The sequence below is a fragment of the Oncorhynchus keta genome, chromosome 7 (assembly GCF_023373465.1).
Source record: "Oncorhynchus keta strain PuntledgeMale-10-30-2019 chromosome 7, Oket_V2, whole genome shotgun sequence".
Lineage (NCBI taxonomy): Eukaryota > Metazoa > Chordata > Actinopteri > Salmoniformes > Salmonidae > Oncorhynchus > Oncorhynchus keta.
The window spans coordinates 14762415-14784335 of record NC_068427.1 but is presented as its reverse complement, the minus strand read 5'-3'; the positions used below and the strand labels follow the sequence as shown (position 1 = coordinate 14784335).

The 21921-nt window shown below is 42.0% G+C and overlaps 1 protein-coding gene across 1 annotated transcript; it reads left to right on the top strand.

The window, feature by feature from the left end:
• Positions 1-4591: 4591 nt before the first annotated feature.
• gtpbp8 (GTP binding protein 8 (putative)) lies at positions 4592-21390 on the top strand. The gene is made up of 7 exons (XM_035773450.2): positions 4592-4760; positions 5170-5506; positions 12716-12814; positions 12938-13068; positions 14095-14194; positions 18081-18196; positions 19950-21390. The coding sequence occupies exons 2-7, from the start codon at positions 5189-5191 to the stop codon at positions 20038-20040; spliced, it is 855 nt and encodes a 284-aa protein (XP_035629343.1). The 5' UTR covers positions 4592-4760; positions 5170-5188; the 3' UTR covers positions 20041-21390.
• The last annotated feature ends 531 nt before the right edge of the window (positions 21391-21921 follow it).

The window sequence follows — 21921 nt, the reverse complement described above, 5'->3', positions numbered from 1 at the left end:
GTTAAAAGCGCAGAGAGCATCATGAAGAACAAGGAACACACCAGGCAGGTCCGAGATAGAAGTTTAAAGCCGGATTTGGATACAAAAAGATTTCCCAAGCTTTAAACATCCCAAGGAGCACTGTGAAAGTGATAATATTGAAATGGAAGGAGTATCAGACCACTGCAAATCTACCAAGACCTGGCCGTCCCTCTAAACTTTCAGCTCATACAAGGAGAAGACTGATCAGAGATGCAGCCAAGAGGCCCATGATCACTCTGGATGAACTGCAGAGATCTACAGCTGAGGTGGGAGACTCTGTCCATAGGACAACAATCAGTCATATATTGCACAAATCTGACCTTTATGGAAGAGTGGCAAGAAGAAAGCCATTTCTTAAAGATATCCATAAAAAGTGTTGTTTAAAGTTTGCCACAAGCCACCTGGGAGACACACCAAACATGTGGAAGAAGGTGCTCTGGTCAGATGAAACCAAAATTGAACTTTTTGGCAACAATGCAAAACGTTATGTTTGGCGTATAAGCAACACAGCTCATCACCCTGAACACACCATCCCCACTGTCAAACATGGTGGTGGCAGCATCATGGTTTGGGCCTGCTTTTCTTCAGCAGGGACAGAGAAGATGGTTAAAATTGATGGGAAGATGGATGGAGCCAAATACAGGACCATTCCGGAAGAAAACCTGATGGAGTCTGCAAAAGACCTGAGACTGGGACGGAGATTTGTCTTCCAACAAGACAATGATCCAAAACATAAAGCAAAATCTACAATGGAATGGTTCAAAAATAAACATATCCAGGTGTTAGAATGGCCAAGTCAAAGTCCAGACCTGAATCCAATCGAGAATCTGTGGAAAGAACTGAAAACTGCTGTTCACAACTGCTCTCCATCCAACCTCACTGAGCTCGAGCTGTTTCGAGATGTTTTGCTCAAGCTCGATGTGCAAAACTAATAGAGACATACCCCAAGCGACTTACAGCTGTAATCGCAGCAAAAGGTGGCGCTACAAAGTATTAACTTAAGGGGGCTGAATAATTTTGCACGCCCAATTTTTCAGTTTTTGATTTGTTAAAAAAGTTTGAAATATCCAATTAATGTCGTTCCACTTCATGATTGTGTCCCACTTGTTGTTGATTCTTCACAAAAAATACAGTTTTATATCTTTATGTTTGAAGCCTGAAATGTGGCAAAAGGTCGCAAAGTTCAAGGGGGCCGAATACTTTCGCGAGGCACTGTATCTTCTCAGTAAGGAAGCAAGGTCAAAGCTTCTGATCAGAGGAATAATAGTCAGAGGAAAACATGTTGTGTTCAAAGAGAATAATCTGTTCAGTTTGAAGTCGCACATGGCTGACCAGAACTCAATTCCAGTTACAAATAAAGAACTACCTGATTCAGCAGAGGATAGTGTTGTGACTGAGTTTCTGGCTAAAGCTGGATGTAAGCTGGTGGGGAGAGTGATGAGGCGCATGATAAGATACAAGGGTCAATTTACGAACTGCTCCAAAGGAGATCGTTTTGTATGTTGAAGCAGCACCCATCATTCCTATAACACGGTCTGTAAAGATGGGCCCTCACTGGATCAAAGTATTTTATGATGGACAAGGTTCTGCGCATAGACAGGACTGGCTGACACAATCCCATGCTAGAGGGGGTCAGGAGATGGTAAAGTACAGTTCTACTACACTGGACAACATAAGGTGCATAAAGGATGTGCAGGACAACAATCCTGTCCCCGTGAGTATGGCAGACGTATCACATATTGCTGAGATGACAGAATGGCAAAAGTTTGCAAAAAAAAAACATTGCCATTTAGAGCATTTATTTGCAGAAAATGACAACTGGTGAAAATAACAAAAATGATGCAGTGTTGTCAGACCTCGAATAATGCAAAGAAAATAAGTTCATATTCATTTTTAAACAACACAATACGAGTTCATAAATCAATATTTGGTGGAATAACCCTGATTTTTAATCACAGCTTTTGTGCGTCTTTGCATGCAGTCTTTCACATTGATATTGGGTAACTTTATGCCACTCCTGGCGCAAAAATTCAAGCAGCTCGGCTTTGTTTGATGGCTTGTGACCATCCGTCTTCCTCTTGATCACATTCCAGAGGTTTTCAATGGGGTTCAGGTCTGGAGATTGGGCTGGCCATGACAGGGTCTTGGATCTGGTGGTCATCCATCCACACCTTGATTGACCTGGCTGTGAGGCATGGATCATTGTCCTGATGTAAAAAACAATCCTCAGATTTGGGGAACATTGTCAGAGCAGAAGGAAGCAAGTTTTCTTCCAGGACACCCTTGTACCAGGCTTGATTCATGCGTCCTTTACAAAGACAAAGCTGCCCGATTCCAGCCTTACTGAAGCACCAGCAGATCATCACCGATTCTCAACAAAATTTCACAGTAGGTGCGAGACACTGTGGCTTGTAGGCCTCTCCAGGTCTCGCACCTACATATGAAATTTGGTGGACACACACACACCTGGAAAGATATTCTGACCCCTTGAATTATTCCACATGTTACGTTACAGCCTCATTCTAAAACTGATAATTTAAAAAAAATCCCCACTCATCAATCTACACACAATACCCCATAATGACAAAGTGAAAACAGGTTTGCTAATTCATAAAAAAACAACAACTGAAATATCACATTTACATAAGTAGTCAGAACCTTTTCTCAGTACTTTGTTGAAGCACCTTTCACAGTGATTACAGAGTTGAGTTTTCTTGGGTATGACACCACAAGCTTGGCACTCCTGTATTTGTGGAGTTTCTCCCATTATTCTCTGCAGATCTTCTCAAGCTCTGTCTGGTTGGATAGGGAGCGTTGCTGCACAACTATTGTCAGGTCTCTCCAGATGTTCAATTGGTTTCAAGTCCGGTCTCTGGCTGTGCCACTCAAGGACATTCAGAGACTTGTCCCGAAACCACTCTTGCGTTGTCTTGGCCTTGTGCTTAGGGTCATTGTCCTGTTGGAAGACTAATGCTGAGGCATTTTTTGGGACTACATCAACTACATCAACAATATATATGAGTGACATGAAGTTAGACATAACTGTTCATGCAGAAACTCAATGCTGACAGGGATTTCAGACGGTGGATGGTGGTTGGAAGAGCACACTTGCTGGAAATCGAAAAGCGTTGCAGTAGCTTTTGATAAAGAAGAACATCAAGATGAAGCAGCTGTTTTACAAATGGGCTGCACTGGTGAGCATTACATCCTGAGGGGTTCGTGCTGATTGTACGGAGATTGTGACAGCTGGTTAAATGGGGTCCCTTGAGAAGGCAAGAACAAGATGTATGTCAGGAGAAGTGCAGTATTATCATAAGGAGACGTATACTTGGAATACGGAGGAGGAATGGAGGGAAAAAGAGAGGCAGAGGAGGTCTAAGAGAGGGAGGAAGAGGGTGAGCTTGAGTCGGCGAAAAATGTCAAAAAAGGGAGATGGCTTGTTAAAGAAGAATGTAAGTGTAAATGGAGTGAGCTGAAGACAGGAGGAGAAATGGAAGTGATTGAGGTCGAAGTATTGGAGATGGTAGGTGTGGTGAAGTTCTCGGAGCCTGAGGCTTGCACCGAGGGTCAGGATAAAGATGAGTCTGTGACAGTAGGAGTGAAGTTTTTTGGAAAAAGTGAACCCTTGCCTTTTGGCTGATCCATTTGTGGTTTCAGGGTGAGTGAAAACAGAGTTGGGAGCTGTGGAATCAGTAAGGTTAACCTGAAGTGGTCTTGTGATAATTGTTTGTGTTTCTGCTGGTCGGAAGGAGAAGGCACTCCGCGTTAGACGAATGGGGGAAAGAAACATGGCGGCATGAGTGGTGAAACAGAAGAGTCATTGTCTGTTCTTTTGAGTTTTGATGTTTGTCTGACATAGTGATGTTAGGATATACGTTATCCTGTATGAGCTCTTGTGCCGAATACATTACGTTGTTACAGGTGTCAAGCTTATGGGCATGTGGCAGCAGTGTATAGAAGGGAGGTTCCTAGGTGTGAGAAGTGTGCAGAAGGCCATGAGGACAAAGGAATGTGTAGCATTGGGGAAAGTAAGGGAAGATGGGTCAAGGTGGAGGGATCCTGAGCGGAGTGGTGTTGTAGTAGATCTGTACCAATTCAGAGGGATAGGCCAACAAGTGATATATGTTTCAGTAAGTTTGGATTTTTAGCATTTATAGCAATGGTTATTAACTGTACTGCAGGGATAGAATGTAGGTCACAGAACATGGAGGTTGTGGTAGCTGCAGAGAGGTATTTGGTGTGTATGACTTAACATCAGAAGAGTTACTGGGTGTGTTAAGTGGTGGAGTCCCATCCTTTCAGGTTGTTGTCCTGAGGTAGGACTAAATAGATTTAAATAGTGGACTAGGGTGGTGTTATTTTTTTATTTTTGTGTGAGTGTAGTGTTAGATTGTAGGGTATTATTATTTGTTTATATATTTATTTTTTCATGCAAAGTATAAGGGAGTTCCACTCCAGTCTAGTAGGTGGCGGTAATGCAATATTTAGTGGCTGTCTTTAAACCTCATCGAAGAAGAAAAAGACTTCGAGAATGGAGAGGGTGGTTTTAAGGCGGAACTACAATCGTGTCAACTTTTGTCTGCCGGTTGCATTTCAATGGAACCATTAAAAATCAAACATGGAGGACGTTGACTAGAAAGTGTACGTGTATCAATGCATCTCTTCGTAATTTGATCAATATATGTAGTCACATTTAAACGCGCAGGAATTATTGGCGTAGTATTTCAGCAAGTCATTGGGTAAGTTTAATTCATTAAGAATTGCGAAGTAAACAGATAGCTAGCTAGTTGCCATAAAATGTAATAATAGCCCTGTCATGTGTTAACCTAACGTTACCCATTAAATCCCAAGTTCACGAACATTGGGAAACGACGGCACAATATTTTTAAAAGACGTCACCTTCATTTCACCTTTTTTTATTTTCGTCCGGGCAGGCAAACGCGTTCCGACAGTTGTGACTTTATCAGAGCATCAAGAGATGTGCCAAACCCATTGTATTATTATTAAAGTGCTTCGGTGATAATGACAATTGCCTACACTTGTGTGAGGGCGGTGCATAGTGGTATTCCAAAACAGTCAACCAACAATTGTTACTATATAAAAAAGAAAATACACAGAGATAACCTATAAGACATCATACCTTTGCAGCTCACACATCAAACAAAAGATGTTCTGCAGGAGGCTATGGCTAAAGCCAGGGACTGGATTTTGGACTGCATCCCAGCAGGGTGCCCACAATCTGGCTTCTTTCCATCAAGCCTCCCTGCTCCCCCAGAGGAAGCTCCGGGGCCTGCTGTTTCCCTTCAGTGAGCTGGAGCCCCACTTGGCTTGTTCAGTGGATAGGGGCCACTTCCAGCTCTTCCAGCCCAGTGTGGAGGACATAACCAAGGCAGAGAAACTCTTCTCCCCGTCCTCCTCACACAAGATTGATTACCACACCTCCGCCGTGAGGATGGAACACGCGCCCTCACAGAACCAGCCAGAGGTAGGTGGAGGGATGTGTGTTGGATGTATGTTAAAATAGTTGTGAATGTACATAGTTTGATTTTAAATAAAAAACACTTGTATATAGGCTAGGTCTTATTTAACTTTTAGATCACAATATGCAGCTTCAATTTAACATTGGTGTCTCAAGAAAGATGAAAAGATGTTATTGTTACATTTCTTTAAAAACATCAGGGTTTCAAAAAGCTTGTCAGACATGGAGCAGCGATCTGGTCTGAAGATACGTCCTCCAATGTTGGAAAAGCCACTCCACAACTGCAGAGAATGCTGGAATATGTACAGTTGAAGTCAGAAGTTTACATGCACTTAGGTTGGAGTCACTAAAACTTGTTTTTCAACCACTCCACACATTTCTTGTTAACAAACTATAGTTTTGGCACGCCGGTTAGGACATCTACTTTGTGCATGACGCAAATAATTTTTCCAACCTTTGTTTACATACAGTGAATTATAAGTGAAATAATCTGTATCACAATTCCAGTGGGTCAGAAGTTTACATGCACTAAGTTGACTGTGCCTCTAAACATCTTGAAAAATGTCAAATGATGTCAAAGGCTTTAGAAGATTCTGATAGGCCTTGAAATACATCCACATGTACACCCTCCAATTGACTCAAATTGTCTATTAGCCTATCTTCAAATTTAGTGCCTCTTTGCTTGACATCATGGGAAAATAAATTGTAGAACAATTTCCAAACGCCTGAAGGTACCACATTAATCTGTACAAACAAAAGTATGGAAGTATAAACACCATGGGACACACAAGTTCCTAAAGATTATACATTTGCCTTTGTTGACAGGAAATGGCTATATTGTGGTATGGTTATTTTCCGTCACCACCCACAGGAACGATGCACAACTCAGGGAGTTCAACCAATACACAGATTGCGATGTATCCCAAAGCTAGTCAAACTGTGTGTCAAATGAAGTCTAAGAGTCTATATCATTTGAGGATGAAAACAAAAATTGTAACCTTTTATTTAACTAGGCAACGTCCGTTAACAACATTCTTATTTACAATGACGGCCTAGGAACAGTGGGTTAACCGCCTTGTTCAGGAGCAGAACTAAAGATTTCTATCTTGTCAGCTCGGGAATCAATCTAGCTACGTTTTGGTTACTGGCCCAACGCTCTAACCCGTAGGCTACCTGCCGGCCCTAATTATTAAACCTCATTGTTTTGGCAAGCCTAAATAAGTTCTGGAGTAAAAATGTGCTTAACAAGTCACATAAGTTGCATGGACTCTGTGCAATAATAGTGTTTAACATGATTTTCATGTTTTTCTTATGTTTGGGGCAAATCAAATACAACACATTACTGAGTAGCACTCCATTTTTTTTCAAGCATAGTGTTGGCTGCATCATGTTATACGTATACTTATAATTGTTAAGGACTGGGGAGTTTTACAGGATAATAAAAAATGTAATGGAGCTAAACACAGGCACAGTCTGTTAGAGGAATTTAGTTCCTATGTGTTCATTAACCAATTCAATTAAAACACTGTCTGTTTATAAGAATTTGTAAGGTTCTTATTTACATAAAATAGACAGAGACCAGTCATCAACATTAACCAATAGCGTTAATTCTGGAGCGCTCTGGTCATAATACCATGTACATTGGTTTATATACCTCACATTTCATCATAAATGTCCCTCCTCCTCTCAGATACAATGGCAGTATAGTTCACAAGCCTTCTCACATTGTCTGCCACCTGTTAAACATTCTTCTACAAGCCCAAGGTCTCTCCCCTCCCTGGGTGGGGATAGAATGTCCTGTAAGGAACAGTTTTCCAGCCGGTCTGACGATAGCTCCATTAGTTTCTAACAATAACAGAAAGTCCTAATTCTTAACTAAAACTACACGTGTTATATTCAGTGTTTTGGTTATAATAAGATTCATACAGTGACAGGGTAGTATTCTGTTTAGTTATAGTTCTATGTTAAATTTATACATAATTTAGTCATTATTCATATAAATCCCATAACACAATCCTAGAGGAAAACCTGGTCTGCTTTCCACCAGACACTGGGATATCCTTTCCCCTTTCAGAGGTACAATAACCTAATCTACACTAGAGTTGCTTACCAAGAAGACAGTGAATGTCCCTGAACAGACGAGATACAGTTTTGACTTAAATCTACTTGAAAATCTATGGCGAGACCTGAAAAGAATTGTCGAACAATAATTAACAACCAATTTGACAGAGCTTGAATAATGTTTAAAACAATAATGGGCAAGTATTGCACATTCCGCGCGTGGATAGATCCAAGAGACTTATCCAGATACACTCACAGCTGGAATCGCTGCCAAAGGTGCTTCTACAAAGTATTGACAGGTGTGTGAATACTTATGTAAATAAAATATTTCTGTATGTAATTTTCAATAAATTAGCAAACATTTCTAAAAACATGCTTTCACTTGGTTATTATGGTGTGTGTGTGTGTGGGTAGATAAACATATCTATTTAATCCATTTTTAATTCAGCCTGTAACAAAACAATGTGCAATATGTCAAGGGGTATGATAACCTTCTGAACCTTGCTGTAGGGGACACACTAAAGTGATCCTGTGCAAATGTGGGCTTGGGATAGTGGGAGACAGTAATAACCTCAGCAAAGCCATTTCCAAAGCCTTTATCTGTAGATTTAAGGCAGTCTAATGGTGAGCTATAGTGTGTGAGCAAAGCATCTTTCATGCTGTGGAAAGTGAACTTCAAGGTCAGTGGAACTTACAGGTTGCAAACCTTCCTCTTCGGCATCATTATCCTTTTCTTCAGAGGTTGTTGTCTTCAAAATTAGCAAAAGCAGCAATCATGTTACCACAGTGTTGACTTTGGTTGTATGATTTTGTTTGACGACTGGACCAGAGATCAAGAGTGAAACAGATGTTGCTGACCCTAGATGAGACATAAGGCTATCCTCCATCTTGATTTTCTGTTGACAGAATTGTATATTAACATTTGCCTTGTTTGCCAAACTTTTAGTACTGATTATTTCAGGGCATTTGAAATATGTTTTGGAAAAATATTTGAAAATTGTTTGAGGACAGCTTTGCACACTCTTGGCATTCTCTCAACCAGCTTCGCCTGGAAATGTCAATAGTCTGGTGGCCCTTTTTTGATTGCTGAATAATTAGTCTTATGGCTTGGGGGTAGAAGCTGCTAAGGAGCCTTTTGGTCCTAGACTTGGTGTTCCGGTACTGCTTGCCGTGAGGTAGCAGAGAACAGTCCATGACTTGGGTAACTGGAGTCTGACCATTTTTGGGGGTTTTCCTCTGACGCTGCCTAGTATATAGGTCCTGGATGGCAGGAAGCTCGGCCTCAGTGATGTACTGGGCCGTACGCACTACCCTCTAACACCTTATGGTCAGATGCTGAGCAGTTTCCATACTAGGCGGTGACACAACCAGTCAGGATGCTGTCTGGTGCAGCTGTATACCTTTTTGACAATCTGGGGACCCATGACAAATCTTTTCAGTCTCCTGAGGTGGAAAATGTGTCTTGGTGACAGTCATTATAGTTTGTTAGTGATGTGGACACCAAGGAACTTGAAGCTCTCAACCTGCTCCACTACAGCTCTGATGTAAATTAATTATTTGCCTACCTCCTCGTGTATTTGCACACAATGTATATATATACTTTTTTTTCTTCTACTGTGTTATTGACTTGTTTATTGTTTACTCCATGTGTAACTCTGTGTTGTTGTCTGTTCACACTGCTATGCTTTATCTTGGCCAGGTCGCCGTTGTAAATGAGAACTTGTTCTCAACTAGCCTACCTGGTTAAATAAAGGTGAAATAAATAAAAAATATATATAATAATGGGGGCCTGTTCAGCCCACCTTTTCCTGTAGTCCACGATATGCTATTTTGTCTTGCACACATTGAGGGAGAGGTTATTGTCCTGGCACCACACTGCCAGGTCTCTGACCTCCTCGCTATAGGCTGTCTAATCGTTGTCGGTGATCAGGTCTACCACTGTTGTGTCGTCAGCAAACTTAATGATGGTGTTGGAGTCGTATTTGGCCATGCAGTCGTGGGTGAACAGGGAGTACAGGAGGGGACTAAGTACACACCCCTGAGGGGCCCCAGTCTTGAGGGTCAGCATGGCAGATCTGGGGGTGGCCTGTCAGGAGATCCAGTTGCAGAGGGAGGTGTTTAGTCCCAAGGTCCTTAGTTCAGTGACGAGCTTTGTGGGCACTATGGTGTTGAATGCTGAGTTGTAGTCAATGAACAGCATTCTGATATAGGTGTTTCTTATGTCCTGGTGAGAAAGGGCAGTGTGGAGTGTGATTGAGATTGTGTCATCTGTTGGGGCGGTATGCAAATTTTAGTGGGTCTAGGGTGTCCGGGAGGATGCTGTTGATGTGAGCCATGTCCAGCCTTTCAAAGCTTTTCATGGCTACCGGCGTGAGTGCTACGGGGCGGTAATCATTTAGGTCGGTTACCTTCACATCCTTGGGCACAGGGACTATGGTGGTCTGCTTGAAACATGTAGGTATTACATACTGCCAGGGAGAGGTTGAAAATGTCAGTAAAGACACTTGCCAGTTGGTCCACACATGCTTTAAGTACATGTCCTGGTAATCTGTCTGGCCCCGCGGCTTTGAATTTTTACAGCGTCATCTGACCACTTCCGTATTGAGCGAGTCACTGGTTCTTCCTGCTTTAGTTTTTGCTTGTAAGCAAATTATGGTCAGATTTGTCAAATGGAGGGCGAGGGAGATCTTTGTGTGTGTGTGTGTGTGTGTGTGGAGTAAAGGTGGTCCAGAGTTGTCTTTTTTCTCTCTAGTTGCACATTTGACATGCTGGTAGAAATGAGGTAAAATGGATTTAAGTTTTCCTGCAGTAAACTCCCCGGCCACTAGGAGCGCAACTTCTGGATGAGCATTTCCTTGTTTACAGTTGGTTGAGTGCGGTCTTAGTTCCAGCATCGGTTTGTGGTGGTAAATAGACAGTGTGGTCTATAGCTTATCATAAGGTACTCTACTTCACGTGATAAATACCTTGAGACTGCTTTAATATTAGACATCCCGCACCAGCTGTTATTGAAAAATAGAAACACCCCCCCCACCCCTTGTCTTACCAGATGCAGATTCTCTGTTCTGCCGGTGCATGGGAAATCCCGCTAGCTTTATTTTATCCGTGTCGTCGTTGTTCAGCCACGACTTGTGAAACATAAGCATTATAGTTTCATATCTTGTTGGTTGGATAATCTTGATCGTAGGTCAAGGTCGATTTTATATTTCAATGCTTGTACGTTGGCCAATAGAACGGATGGCAGTGGGGGTTTACTCGTTCGCCTACAAATTCTCAGATGGCAGCCCGACCTCCGCCCCCTTTTTCTCTATGTTTTCTTCTTCACGCAAACGACAGGGATTTGGGCCTGTTCCTGAGAAAGCAGTATATTTTTTGCGTCGGACTCGTTAAAAGAAAAAGCTTCTTCCAGTTCAAGGTGAGTAATCGCTGTTTTGATGTCCAAAAGTTATTTCCGATCATAAGAGACGGTAGCAGCAACATTATGTGTAAAATAAGTAGTGAACAACTAAATAAAAAGCTAACAAAATAGCACAGTTGGTTAGGAGCACTTAAAACGTCAGGCATCCCCTCCGGCGCCATTCTACAATTCGACCATGAAGGACTGATTCACGCAGTCTCCTCTGAATAGTGTATGTTGAGATGTGTCTGTTACTTTAACTCTGTAAAGCATTTATTTGGGCTGCAATTGCTGAGGCTGGTAACTCAAATGAACTTAACTTCTGCAGCAGATGTAACTCTGGGTCTTTCTTTCCTGTGGTAGTCCTCATGAGAGGCAGTTTCGTCGTAGCGATTGATTGTTTTTGCGGCTGCATTTGAAGAAACTTTGAAAGTTCCTGAAATGTTCTAGATTGACTGACCTTCATGTCTTCAAGTAATGATGACTGTCTTTTTTTCTCTTTGCTTATCTGAGCTGTTCTTGCCATACAGAATTATACAGAATTGTTCTGTATACCACGCCTACCTTGTCACAACACAACTGATTGGCTCAAATGCATTAAGAAAAAAGTTGATTTGTGGAACATCTTTCAAGGCACAACTGTTAATTGAGATGCATTCCAGGTGACTACCTCGTGAAGATGGTTGAGAGAATGCCAAGCATGTGCAAAGCTGTCAAAGGCAAAGGGGTGGCTACTTTGAAGAATCTCAAATAGAAAATATATTTCAATTTAAAAAAGAATAATTTAAACACTTTTTTTGGTTACTACATGATTGCATATGTGTTATTTCATAGTGTTGATGTCTTCACTATTATTCTACAATGTAGAAAATAGTACAAATAAAGAAAAACCCTTTAATGAGTAGGTGTGCCTGAACTTTTGACTGGTACTGTACTTGCATACAAAAACAAATTTGGGCTGTGAAAATACTAAAATACACAGGAGGAAAAAGTATATTAAATAACACATATTCAAATACATGTATTTGAACCCGGGTCTGGTGTGTGTAGGGGCACATGCGTGGGTGGGTGGAAGACTGGGGGGGATGACTAAGTGTGTGGAATGGGCAGATTAACCCTCTCCCCCTCCTTCATGCTCTTATGCTTAGAATAATGGAATGAAGTGAACATTGGCCATGGCTTAATAAATTAACTCAATTCTGAAATGTATTAATGTAACCTCAGTCAGACCAGGACTTTAACTTAGATTCTTCCTCGCAGTTCCAAATGGAAAGATGTTTGGAGAGAGGAGTGGTGCAGAGCCAGAGGGTTCAGTGATTGTGAGACACGTGGTTTTAGTTACCGCTCGGCTCACCACCTCTCCCCTGTCGGTGTGATTTATCCCCCGGCAACATGGGGGAGCGGCTCTCTGCATCCATCTTGTGTCAGCGTAGTGTCCGCTGGGACTCCAGGGATATTACAGTAGCACACTGTCACATCTCTACAAATTACTGATTTTATGTCATGGCTGGCAACACACAGTTGCAAACCCAAAGCAGTGTGCTCAGCATCGCAGAATATACTTGAAGGTGAACTTATCTAGTATTCAAATATCTACGTACACTAAGCTTTAACTTCAAAGTGATAATACAAAACAAACTGTAGTATATTTAATATTTTCTATTTGGTCAGCTTGTTGTTTAGGTCCTTATACCCTTTTGGATGTTTGTTGATGTGTTGTAATATTGATCGTGGTGATTGTGTGTGTGCGTTGCCAGGTGTGTTTCATCGGCAGGAGTAATGTGGGGAAGTCGTCTCTCATCAGAGCTCTGTTCTCCCTGGCTCCTGACGTAGAAATTAGAGTCTCCAAAACACCCGTGAGTAAACTAAGATCTGTTGTTTATTGGGGGGGGGCTCCTACATTGTGTTATTGCTCTGTCTCATTCCATATATTCTCGAAGTTACTTTCACTACCTGGCATTTTATCCATTCTCTCTCAGGGCCATACCAAGAAGATGAATTTTTTCAAAGTGGGCAAAGCTTTCACCATGGTGGACATGCCTGGTTATGGATACAGGGCTCCCAAGGACTTTGTGGAGATGGTGGAGCACTATCTGGGTTCAAGAAAAAAGTAGGTCTTCGGGATGTTTTAGCTTTACGTTATGTGGCCGTCAATCTATGTACAGTAAGTATACTGAACAAAAATCTAAATGCAACATGCAACATTTTCAAATATTTTACTGAGTTACAGTTCATATGAGGAAATAAATTCATTAGGCCCTAATCTATGACATTTACATGACTGGGTAGGGGTGCAGCCATGGGTGGGCCTGAGAGGGCATAGGCCCAACCACAGTTTTTCCCCACAAAAGGGCTTTATTACAGACAGAAATACTCCTCAGCACCTCCCCCACCCCTCAGACGATCTCGCAGGTGAAGCAGTCGTATGTGGAGATCATGGACTGTCTGCGGTTGTGAGGCCAGTTGGACGTATTGCCAAATTCTCTAAAATGACGTTGGAGGCAGCTTATGGACATTAAATTCTCTGGCAACCGCTCTGGTGGACATTACTGCAGTCAGCATGCCAATTGCATGCTCCCTCAACTTGAGACATCTGTGGCATTGTGTCGTGTGACAAAACTGTACATTTTAAAGGGGCCTTTTATTGTCCCCAGCACAAGGTGCACCTGTGTAATGATATTGATGTTTAATACATTTATTGATATGCCACTCCTGTCAGGTGGACGAATTATCTTGCCAAATGACAAATGCTCACTTATATGAATGTAAATACATTTGTGCACAAAATTGGAAAGAAAAACTTTTGTATGTGTGTATGGAAAAAATCTGGTATTTTGTATTTCAGTTCATGGAACTAACACTTGACATGTTGCATTTCTATTTTTGTTCAGTGTAGATCACGGCCAACCCGGTTTCTGGAGAGCTACCCTCCTGTAGGTTTGCGATCCAATCTCTGTTGTAAACTAACCTGATTCAGTTTATCAACCAGCTAATTATTAGAATTGAGTGTGCTTGATAACCAACAGGATGGTAACTCTCAAGGAGCAGGGTTGGAGAGTCTTGGTGTAGATCGAATGCATTTGTCTGTTTGTGTGACATGATCATGCTTCCCTCTGCTGTGTTACATTTCTATTAGTCTGGTAAGGACCTTCCTATTGGTGGATGGCAGTGTTGGGCTGCAGGAGGCAGATATGATCGCCCTGGAGATGTGTGAAGAGTTCAGTCGGCCTTACGTGGTGAGATTAGCGTCTATAGCCTCTGTTTTAATTGAATATATATATATATATATACAGTTGAAGTCGGAAGTTTACGTACACCTTAGCCAAATACATTTCCACTCAGGTTTTAACATTCATGACATTTAATCCTGGTAAAAATTCCCTGTTTTAGGTCAGTTAGGTCAGTCACCACATCATTTTAAGAGTGTGAAATGTCAGAATAATAGTAGAGATTTCTTTCAGCTTTTATTTCTTTCATCACATTCCCAGTGGGTCAGAAGTTTACATACACTCAGTTAGTATTAGGTAGAATTGCCTTTAAATTGTTGAACTTGGGTCAAAAGTTTTGGGTAGCCTTCCACAAGCTTCCCACAATAAGTTGGGTGAATTTTGACCCATTCCTCCTGACAGATCTGGTGTAACTGAGTCAGGTTTGTAGGCCTCCTTGCTCGCACATATTTTCTATAGGATTGAGGTCAGGGCTTTGTGATGGCCACTACAATACCTTGACTTTGTTGTCCTTAAGCCATTTTGCCACAACTTTGGAAGTATGCTTGGGGTCAATGTCCATTTGAAAGACCCATTTGTGACCAAGCTTTAACTTCCTGACTGATGCTGCTTCAATATATCCACATAATTTCCCTCCCTCATTACGCCATCTATTTCCTGAAGTGCACCAGTTCCTCCTGCAGCAAAGCACCCCCACAACATGATGCTGCCACCCCCGTGCTTCACGGTTGGGATGATGTTCTTCGGCTTGCAAGCATCCCCCTTTTCCCTCCAAACATAATGAAGGTCATTATGGCCAAACAATTCTATTTTTGTTTCATCAGACCAGAGGACATTTCTCCAAAAAGTACGATCTTTGTCCCCATGTCCAGTTGCAAACCGTAGTCTGGCTTTTTTATGGAGGTTTTGGAGCTGTGGATATTGATACTGTTGTACCTGTTTCCTCCAGCATCTTCACAAGGTCCTTTGCTGATGTTCCGGTATTGACTTGCACTTTTCCTACCAAAGAACGTTCATCCCTCGGAGACAGAACGCGTCTCCTTCCTGAGCAGTATGATGACTGCGTGGTCCCATGGTGTTTATACTTGCGTACTGTTCGTACAGATGAACGTGGTACCTTCAGGCGTTTCGAAATTGCTCCAAAGGATGAACACGTTTTTTCCCCTGAGGTCTTGGCTGATTTCTTTTGATTTTCCCATGATGTCAAGCAAAGAGGAGGTAGGCCTTGAAATACAACCACAGGTACACCTCCAAATGATTTAAATGTCAGGTAGCCTATCTCAGACTTCTAAAGCCATGACATAATTTTCTGGAATTTTCCAAGCTGTTTAAAGGCACAGTCAACTTAGTGTATGTGAACTTCTGACCCACTGGAATTGCGATACAGTGAATTCTAAGTGAAATAATCCGTCTGTAAACAATTGTTGGTAAAATTACGTGTCGTGCACAAAGTAGATGTCCTAACCGACTTGCCAAAACTATAGTTTGTTAACAAGAAATTTGTGGGGTGGTTGAAAAACGAGTTTTAATGACTCCAACCTAAGTGTATGTAAACGTCCGACTTCAAGTATGTGTATTTATATATATATACTGCTCAAAAAAATAAAGGGAACCCTAAATAACACATCCTAGATCTGAATGAATTAAATATTCTAATTAATTACTTTTTTCTTAACATAGTTGAATGTGCTGACAACAAAATCACACAAAAATAATCAATGGAAATCAAATGTATCAATCCATGGAGGTCTGGATTTGGAGTCACACTCAAAATTAAAGTGGAAAACCACACTACAGGCTGATCGAACTTTGATGTAATGTCCTTAATACAAGTCAAAATGAGGCTCAGTCGTGTGTGTGTGTGTGTGTGTGTGTGTGGCCTCCACGTGATGGAATGACCTCCCTACAACGCCTGGGCATGCTCCTGATGAGGTGGCGGATGGTCTCCTGAGGGATCTCCTCTCAGACCTGGACTAAAGCATCCGCCAACTCCTGGACAGTCTGTGGTGCAACATGGTGTTGATGGATGGAGCGAGACATGATGTCCCAGATGTGCTCAATTGGATTCAGGTCTGGGGAACGGGCGGGCCAGTCCATAGCATCAATGCCTTCCTCTTGCAGGAACTGCTGACACACTCCAGCCACATGAGGTCTAGTATTGTCTTGCATTAGGAGGAATCCAGGGCCAACCGCACCAGCATATGGTCTCACAAGGGGTCTGAGGATCTCATCTCGGTACCTAATGGCAGTCAGGCTACCTCTGGCGAGCACATGGAGGGCTGTGCGGCCCCCCCAAAGAAATGCCACCCCACACCATGACTGACCCACCGCCAAACCGGTCATGCTGGAAGATGTTGCAGGCAGCAGAACGTTCTCCACGGCGTCTCCAGACTCTGTCACGTCTGTCACGTGCTCAGTGTGAACCTGCTTTCATCTGTGAAGAGCACAGGGCGCCAGTGGTGAATTTGCTAATCTTGGTGTTCTCTGACAAATGCCAAACGTCCTGCACGGTGTTGGGCTGTAAGCACAACCCCTACCTGTGGACGTCGGGCCCTCATACCACCCTCAGGGAGTCTGTTTCTGACCGTTTGAGCAGACACATGCACATTTGTGGCCTGCTGGAGGTCATTTTGCAGGGCTCTGGCAGTGCTCCTCTTTGCACAAAGGCGGAGGTAGCGGTCCTGCTGCTGGGTTGTTGCCCTTCTACGGCCTCCTCTACGTCTCCTGATGTACTGGCCTGTCTCCTGGTAGCGCCTCCATGCTCTGGACACTACGCTGACAGACACAGCAAACCTTCCTGCCACAGCTCGCATTGATGTGCCATCCTGGATGAGCTGCACTACCTGAGACACTTGTGTGGGTTGTAAACTCTCATGCTACCACTAGAGTGAAAGCACCGCCAGCATTCAAAAGTGACCAAAACATCAGCCATGAAGCATAGGAACTGAGAAGTGGTCTGTGGTCCCCACCTGCAGAACCACTCCTTTATTGGGGGGTGTCTTGCTAATTGCCTATAATTTCCACCTGTTGTCTATTCCATTTGCACAACAACATGTGAAATGTATTGTCAATCAGTGTTGCTTCCTAAGTGGACAGTTTGATTTCACAGAAGTGTGATTGACTTGGAGTTACATTGTGTTGTTTAAGTGTTCCCTTTATTTTTTTGAGCATTGTATATATATATATGGCAAGAGGGTATTGTTAAACAACTCAGTGTTCTGTTTTGTGTCCTTGTATATGTTAAGTTTACAGAATTTTGCTGTAATCTAGGTTCTCCATTTTCATTGCCATTTAAGCCTTTTCTCTCCCTCTCCTCCTTAGTGTGTTATGTTCCATCCCACTCACTGTAGAGCACAGTTTCATGTAGAACACTCTAACGTGGCCCACTCAGCTATTTAAAAACTGCAGTCCTGGATCCGGGTCATTATTGATTGGTCCTGTCCTGTGCTTTAATGCATGGAGCTGTAAATTATTCAAGCTATCAGGTTATTAAGCACTTTGACCACATAACTAAAATGATGTCAACGGGGATCTTAAATAAAGCTTATGTCCACCTTGTGGAGCCACAACAGACTAAAGGACTGGCGTCAGATTAAAATGATCCCATTGATGTACTTACATGGAATTAATGGATGCACTCGTCATATTGCAAATAAAAATCCAGGCCTAATCCCTGCCGCTTGCAGCGTCCTAAACCACCCAGAAGATGACCGAAAAGCGTTTGCTATTGTTCCTCATAGAACCGTTTGTTTTGCTTGGAAATTAGGAACACAGTGTCTGATTTGGACTAGCACACAATGAGAACCTGTTTATTCATTCATGATCGTATAGCCTATCAGAACTTGTTAATGAGGCATCTTTGTCAAGCTCTTGTTTTGTCTGGTGTGTGACGCAGATTGTGGTGACCAAGATCGATAAGTGCCGCCAGGGGGTGCTGTTGACTAACCTTCTGCAACTTCAGGACGCCATAACACAAACTGTTAGATGCTTCCCACAGCCCTTCCTGGTCAGGTGAGTCACCCACACATCCCTACTATTTTCAGTAAATTGTCCACCATGTATATATCTCTCTTTTTAGACTGATGGCTTGTCACTGTGAACTTGCCATGTCAGAATTACACACACTGTTATAAAGCTCGCCTTTTATAGTCCTAAACAGTGTGTTACCTCTGGTTCGTATGGCCATTGCTATGACGGAAATGAATGGGGAAAGAGTGGGGTTTTGGGATAAATACCGAAAGTAAGGTTAACACAGGTTTAGGAGATGTTTTGTTCTGATAGTTAATGACCTTTAGGAATTATGGAGCATTTATGTGCTCGTTTTGATTACATAAATGCTTAAAAATTTCCAAAAAGTGACGTTAGCTGATGAACATTCTCTGATTTAAAAAAATACATATGTCTTATACGTAATTTTTTTAACAGATAATCTTTATCAGCTAATGTCACTTTTGGGGAATTATGATGCATTTATGGTCTCCTAATACCTTTTTTTTATTTTCTGCATTTATCAGAAAACCCTCCAAGAACCCCATTCCTTTCCCCATAGGCTTAACAAGCCATGGCGGAGTTAGTGCTTCCAAAAAGAAGCCATTTACTATTGCTCAATATTCAAGGACATGGAGTTAGTCACAGAGTCTCACTTATTTGAAAAAAGACCGACTGACACACCCTCTCTCACTCATTTCACTCATGTCATTGTAGCAATCACATGACTAGACCAAGGTCATCACAGATGGAATTGTCGTCGTCTACAGGAAGAAAGTGTGGCTGCATGCTGACTGCTTACATACAAAATGTACACTGAGTGTACAAAACGTTCCATGACCTAGACTGACCAGGTTTTGCACCCATGTATATAGACTATCATCTCAGATATTTCTTGTTCATCCTTTTCGATAATGGAACGATATGCTTCAGTTCCATCGTCATGCCAACCACACCATACAGTACGGTGATATCGTACTGTAAAATCTCTGCCTTCTCTGTATACCAGAAAGTGTGCCATCGTTTAGTGCTGTAGTTTGACTAACCTGTCTTCCTAATTCTTTGGATGAAGGGAAAGGACAGACTGGATTATGTCACAGTGCAGCTTACATATTCTCTTATGTAAACTGCAGTGCAGTTCAGTCTTCTTTATTGCAAACTGTGAAAGTGCACACATGCATTTGTGTAAATAAAACCTACCTATCTAATTGGGTCAGATGGCTATCAGTGATCAGATAAGACAAGATAATGGTGGCAGTGACACGCACGTATGGTTGGGCACACACACACGGACCTGACTGCACACTGGAATTGGAGGGAGGGGAATGACCATGTGCAGGAGTGACAGACTGTGTGTGTGAGAGATTGACTAACTGTCACTCACACTCTGCCTCTCGGCCAAGGCCTTGGGAGTTTCGTCCGGCTGCACATTCCATAGAGGTTGAGTGTCGGAAGAATATCTCACACCAGTAACTAACTGATAACAGACCCACTGAGGTGCTACTCTACAGATACCAGCACACTAATGCGCTAATTTACTAACATGGAAGGGCCCCGTTGTAATGGCCTGTAATCTTACATACACATACCCTAGTACTGTCATTCTTCACAGGTAGGCAAACCTACTTTCTCACTTTGACAACTACTTCATTACTCTGTCCTGTGTTGTGTAGAGCAGGCCTCGCCAATTCTATACATGCAAATATGTTTGGATGTCTTCAAAAATTTGAAGCAGTTATATACTGATCTCTCTCTCTCTCTTTCTCCTAATCGACAGTTCTCTCCATTTTTCGGGGATATACCTGCTCCGTTGTTTCATTGCCCATGTGACCGGGAGCATTCAGCTGGGAGACACTTGTCGAAGCTGATCTGAGACCACTGCACACTCTGGAGCACAGCTGATAACTTGTTTGGAATCAGCTCATACTTCCTCAATCTATGAACACTCGCACCACTGATACAGTAGCATATTGTGGACAGATTTTAAAACTGACCTGAGATCAGTTGCTATACTTGGTTCGTGTGCTGCTACAGTGTTTCTTTTCTAACCCCTAAACCATTATAACAAAGCAGACAGCTGATCTAAGATCTGATTCACTCTCTGGAAGTGCTTTCTTATGGACACGGTACTGTGTGACTCTACGGGAACTTTCACCTTGGGAACAGAGACAAACTAAAAGCTGACCTGAAGACAGTTTCCCAATAGAGCCGCTTCATCTTTAGTGTTTGTGTACATTGTTTACTATAGTCAGACTGCTATTTCTGTATATACCGTGCATTCGGAAAGTTTTCAGACCGCTTGACTTTTTCCACATTTTGTTACGTTAGAATAAGTCTATCGATTCAGTTTGTTTTACCTCAATCTACACACAAGACCCCATAATGACAAAGCAAAAACAGGATTTTAGAAATGTTTGCAAATTTATTACAAATTTTAAAAAATTTAACTATCACATTTACTTAGGTTTTCAGACCCTTAACTCAGTACTTTGTTGAAGCCCCTTTGGCAGCGATTACAGCCTCGATTCTTTTTGGGTATGACGCTACAAGTTTGGCACACCTGTATTTCTGGAGCTCTGTCAGACTGACCATCGGGTTCTTGGTAACCTCCCTGACCAAGGCACTTCTCCCCCAATTGCTCAGTTTTGCTGGGTGGCCAGCTCAGGGGAGAGTCTTGGTGGTTCCAAACTTCTACCATTTAAGAATAATGGAGGCCACTTTGTTCAGAAATTGTTTGGTAATTTTCTCCAGATCTGTGCCGACACAATCCTGTTTCAGAGCTCTACTGACAATTTCTTTGACCATGGCTTGGTTTTTGCTCTGTCAACTGTGGGACCTTACACACAGGTGTGTGCCTTTCCAAATCATGTCCAATTGAATTGAGCACAGGTGGACTCCAATCAAGTTGTAGAAACATCTCAAGGATGCTCAGTGGAAACAGGATGCACCTGAGCTCAATTTTGAGTATAATAGCAAAGGGTCTAATTAGTGGAAATAAGGTATTTCTGTTTGTCATTGTTTGCAAATATTTCTACACTTTTTTTTTTCGCACTTTGTCATTCTGTGTAGATTGATGAAATGTTTTTATTTAATTGATTTTAGAATAAGGTGTAACAAAAATGTGGAAAAGGGAAGGGGTCTGAATACTTTCTGAATGCACTGTATGGTGATGGGAATATGGATTGTTTTAATTTTGTAATAAAAACTATAAAAGGAAACATTTTGTGTTGGTTGTTGTAGAACTCTGGACCTAAAGGGTCCTTTATAGTAAGCTACTGGTGGAGACTTTGTTAAACATTTCCCCTAGCATTTAATGAATGACAGAATTCATGGGGAAAGAAGGACTAAGGTAAGCAAAAACTTGTGTTTTGTGGGGAAAGTGATCAGTTCTGGAGTACGACTGAACCAAGGTCTCATCTCAGGGAAAAATAAGGTTACATTCATGTAATATCAACTGGATAGTTGCGTAAGAGGAACAAACTTGTTACAGACTTACAATATAATCAGATGGTTTGTGATACATTTGAGGCACAGTAATACAACTGATTATATAGTGAAATGTGAGGCACACACACGTTGTCACAGTTGTTTGTGCTGTAACACATTATTTCCATGTTTTTTTTGTTGACAGATATTTATCCATCTACTTGGTTGATATTATATTATTATTTCCTAGGGTATGAATTTCACAATGTCTCATTTTCTTTCTCCAAACGATAGAAGTGTGAATACCTCAGGTACTTTTTGTG

Excerpts from the sequence above, each read along its gene's own strand:
- gtpbp8 (XM_035773450.2), top strand. The coding sequence starts at position 5,189 with ATGTTCTGCAGGAGGCTATGGCTAAAGCCAGGGACTGGATTTTGGACT. Across the intron at positions 5,507-12,715 it reads CCTCACAGAACCAGCCAGAG|GTGTGTTTCATCGGCAGGAG; the intron begins GTAGGTGGAGGG and ends GTGCGTTGCCAG. Across the intron at positions 13,069-14,094 it reads TATCTGGGTTCAAGAAAAAA|TCTGGTAAGGACCTTCCTAT; the intron begins GTAGGTCTTCGG and ends CATTTCTATTAG.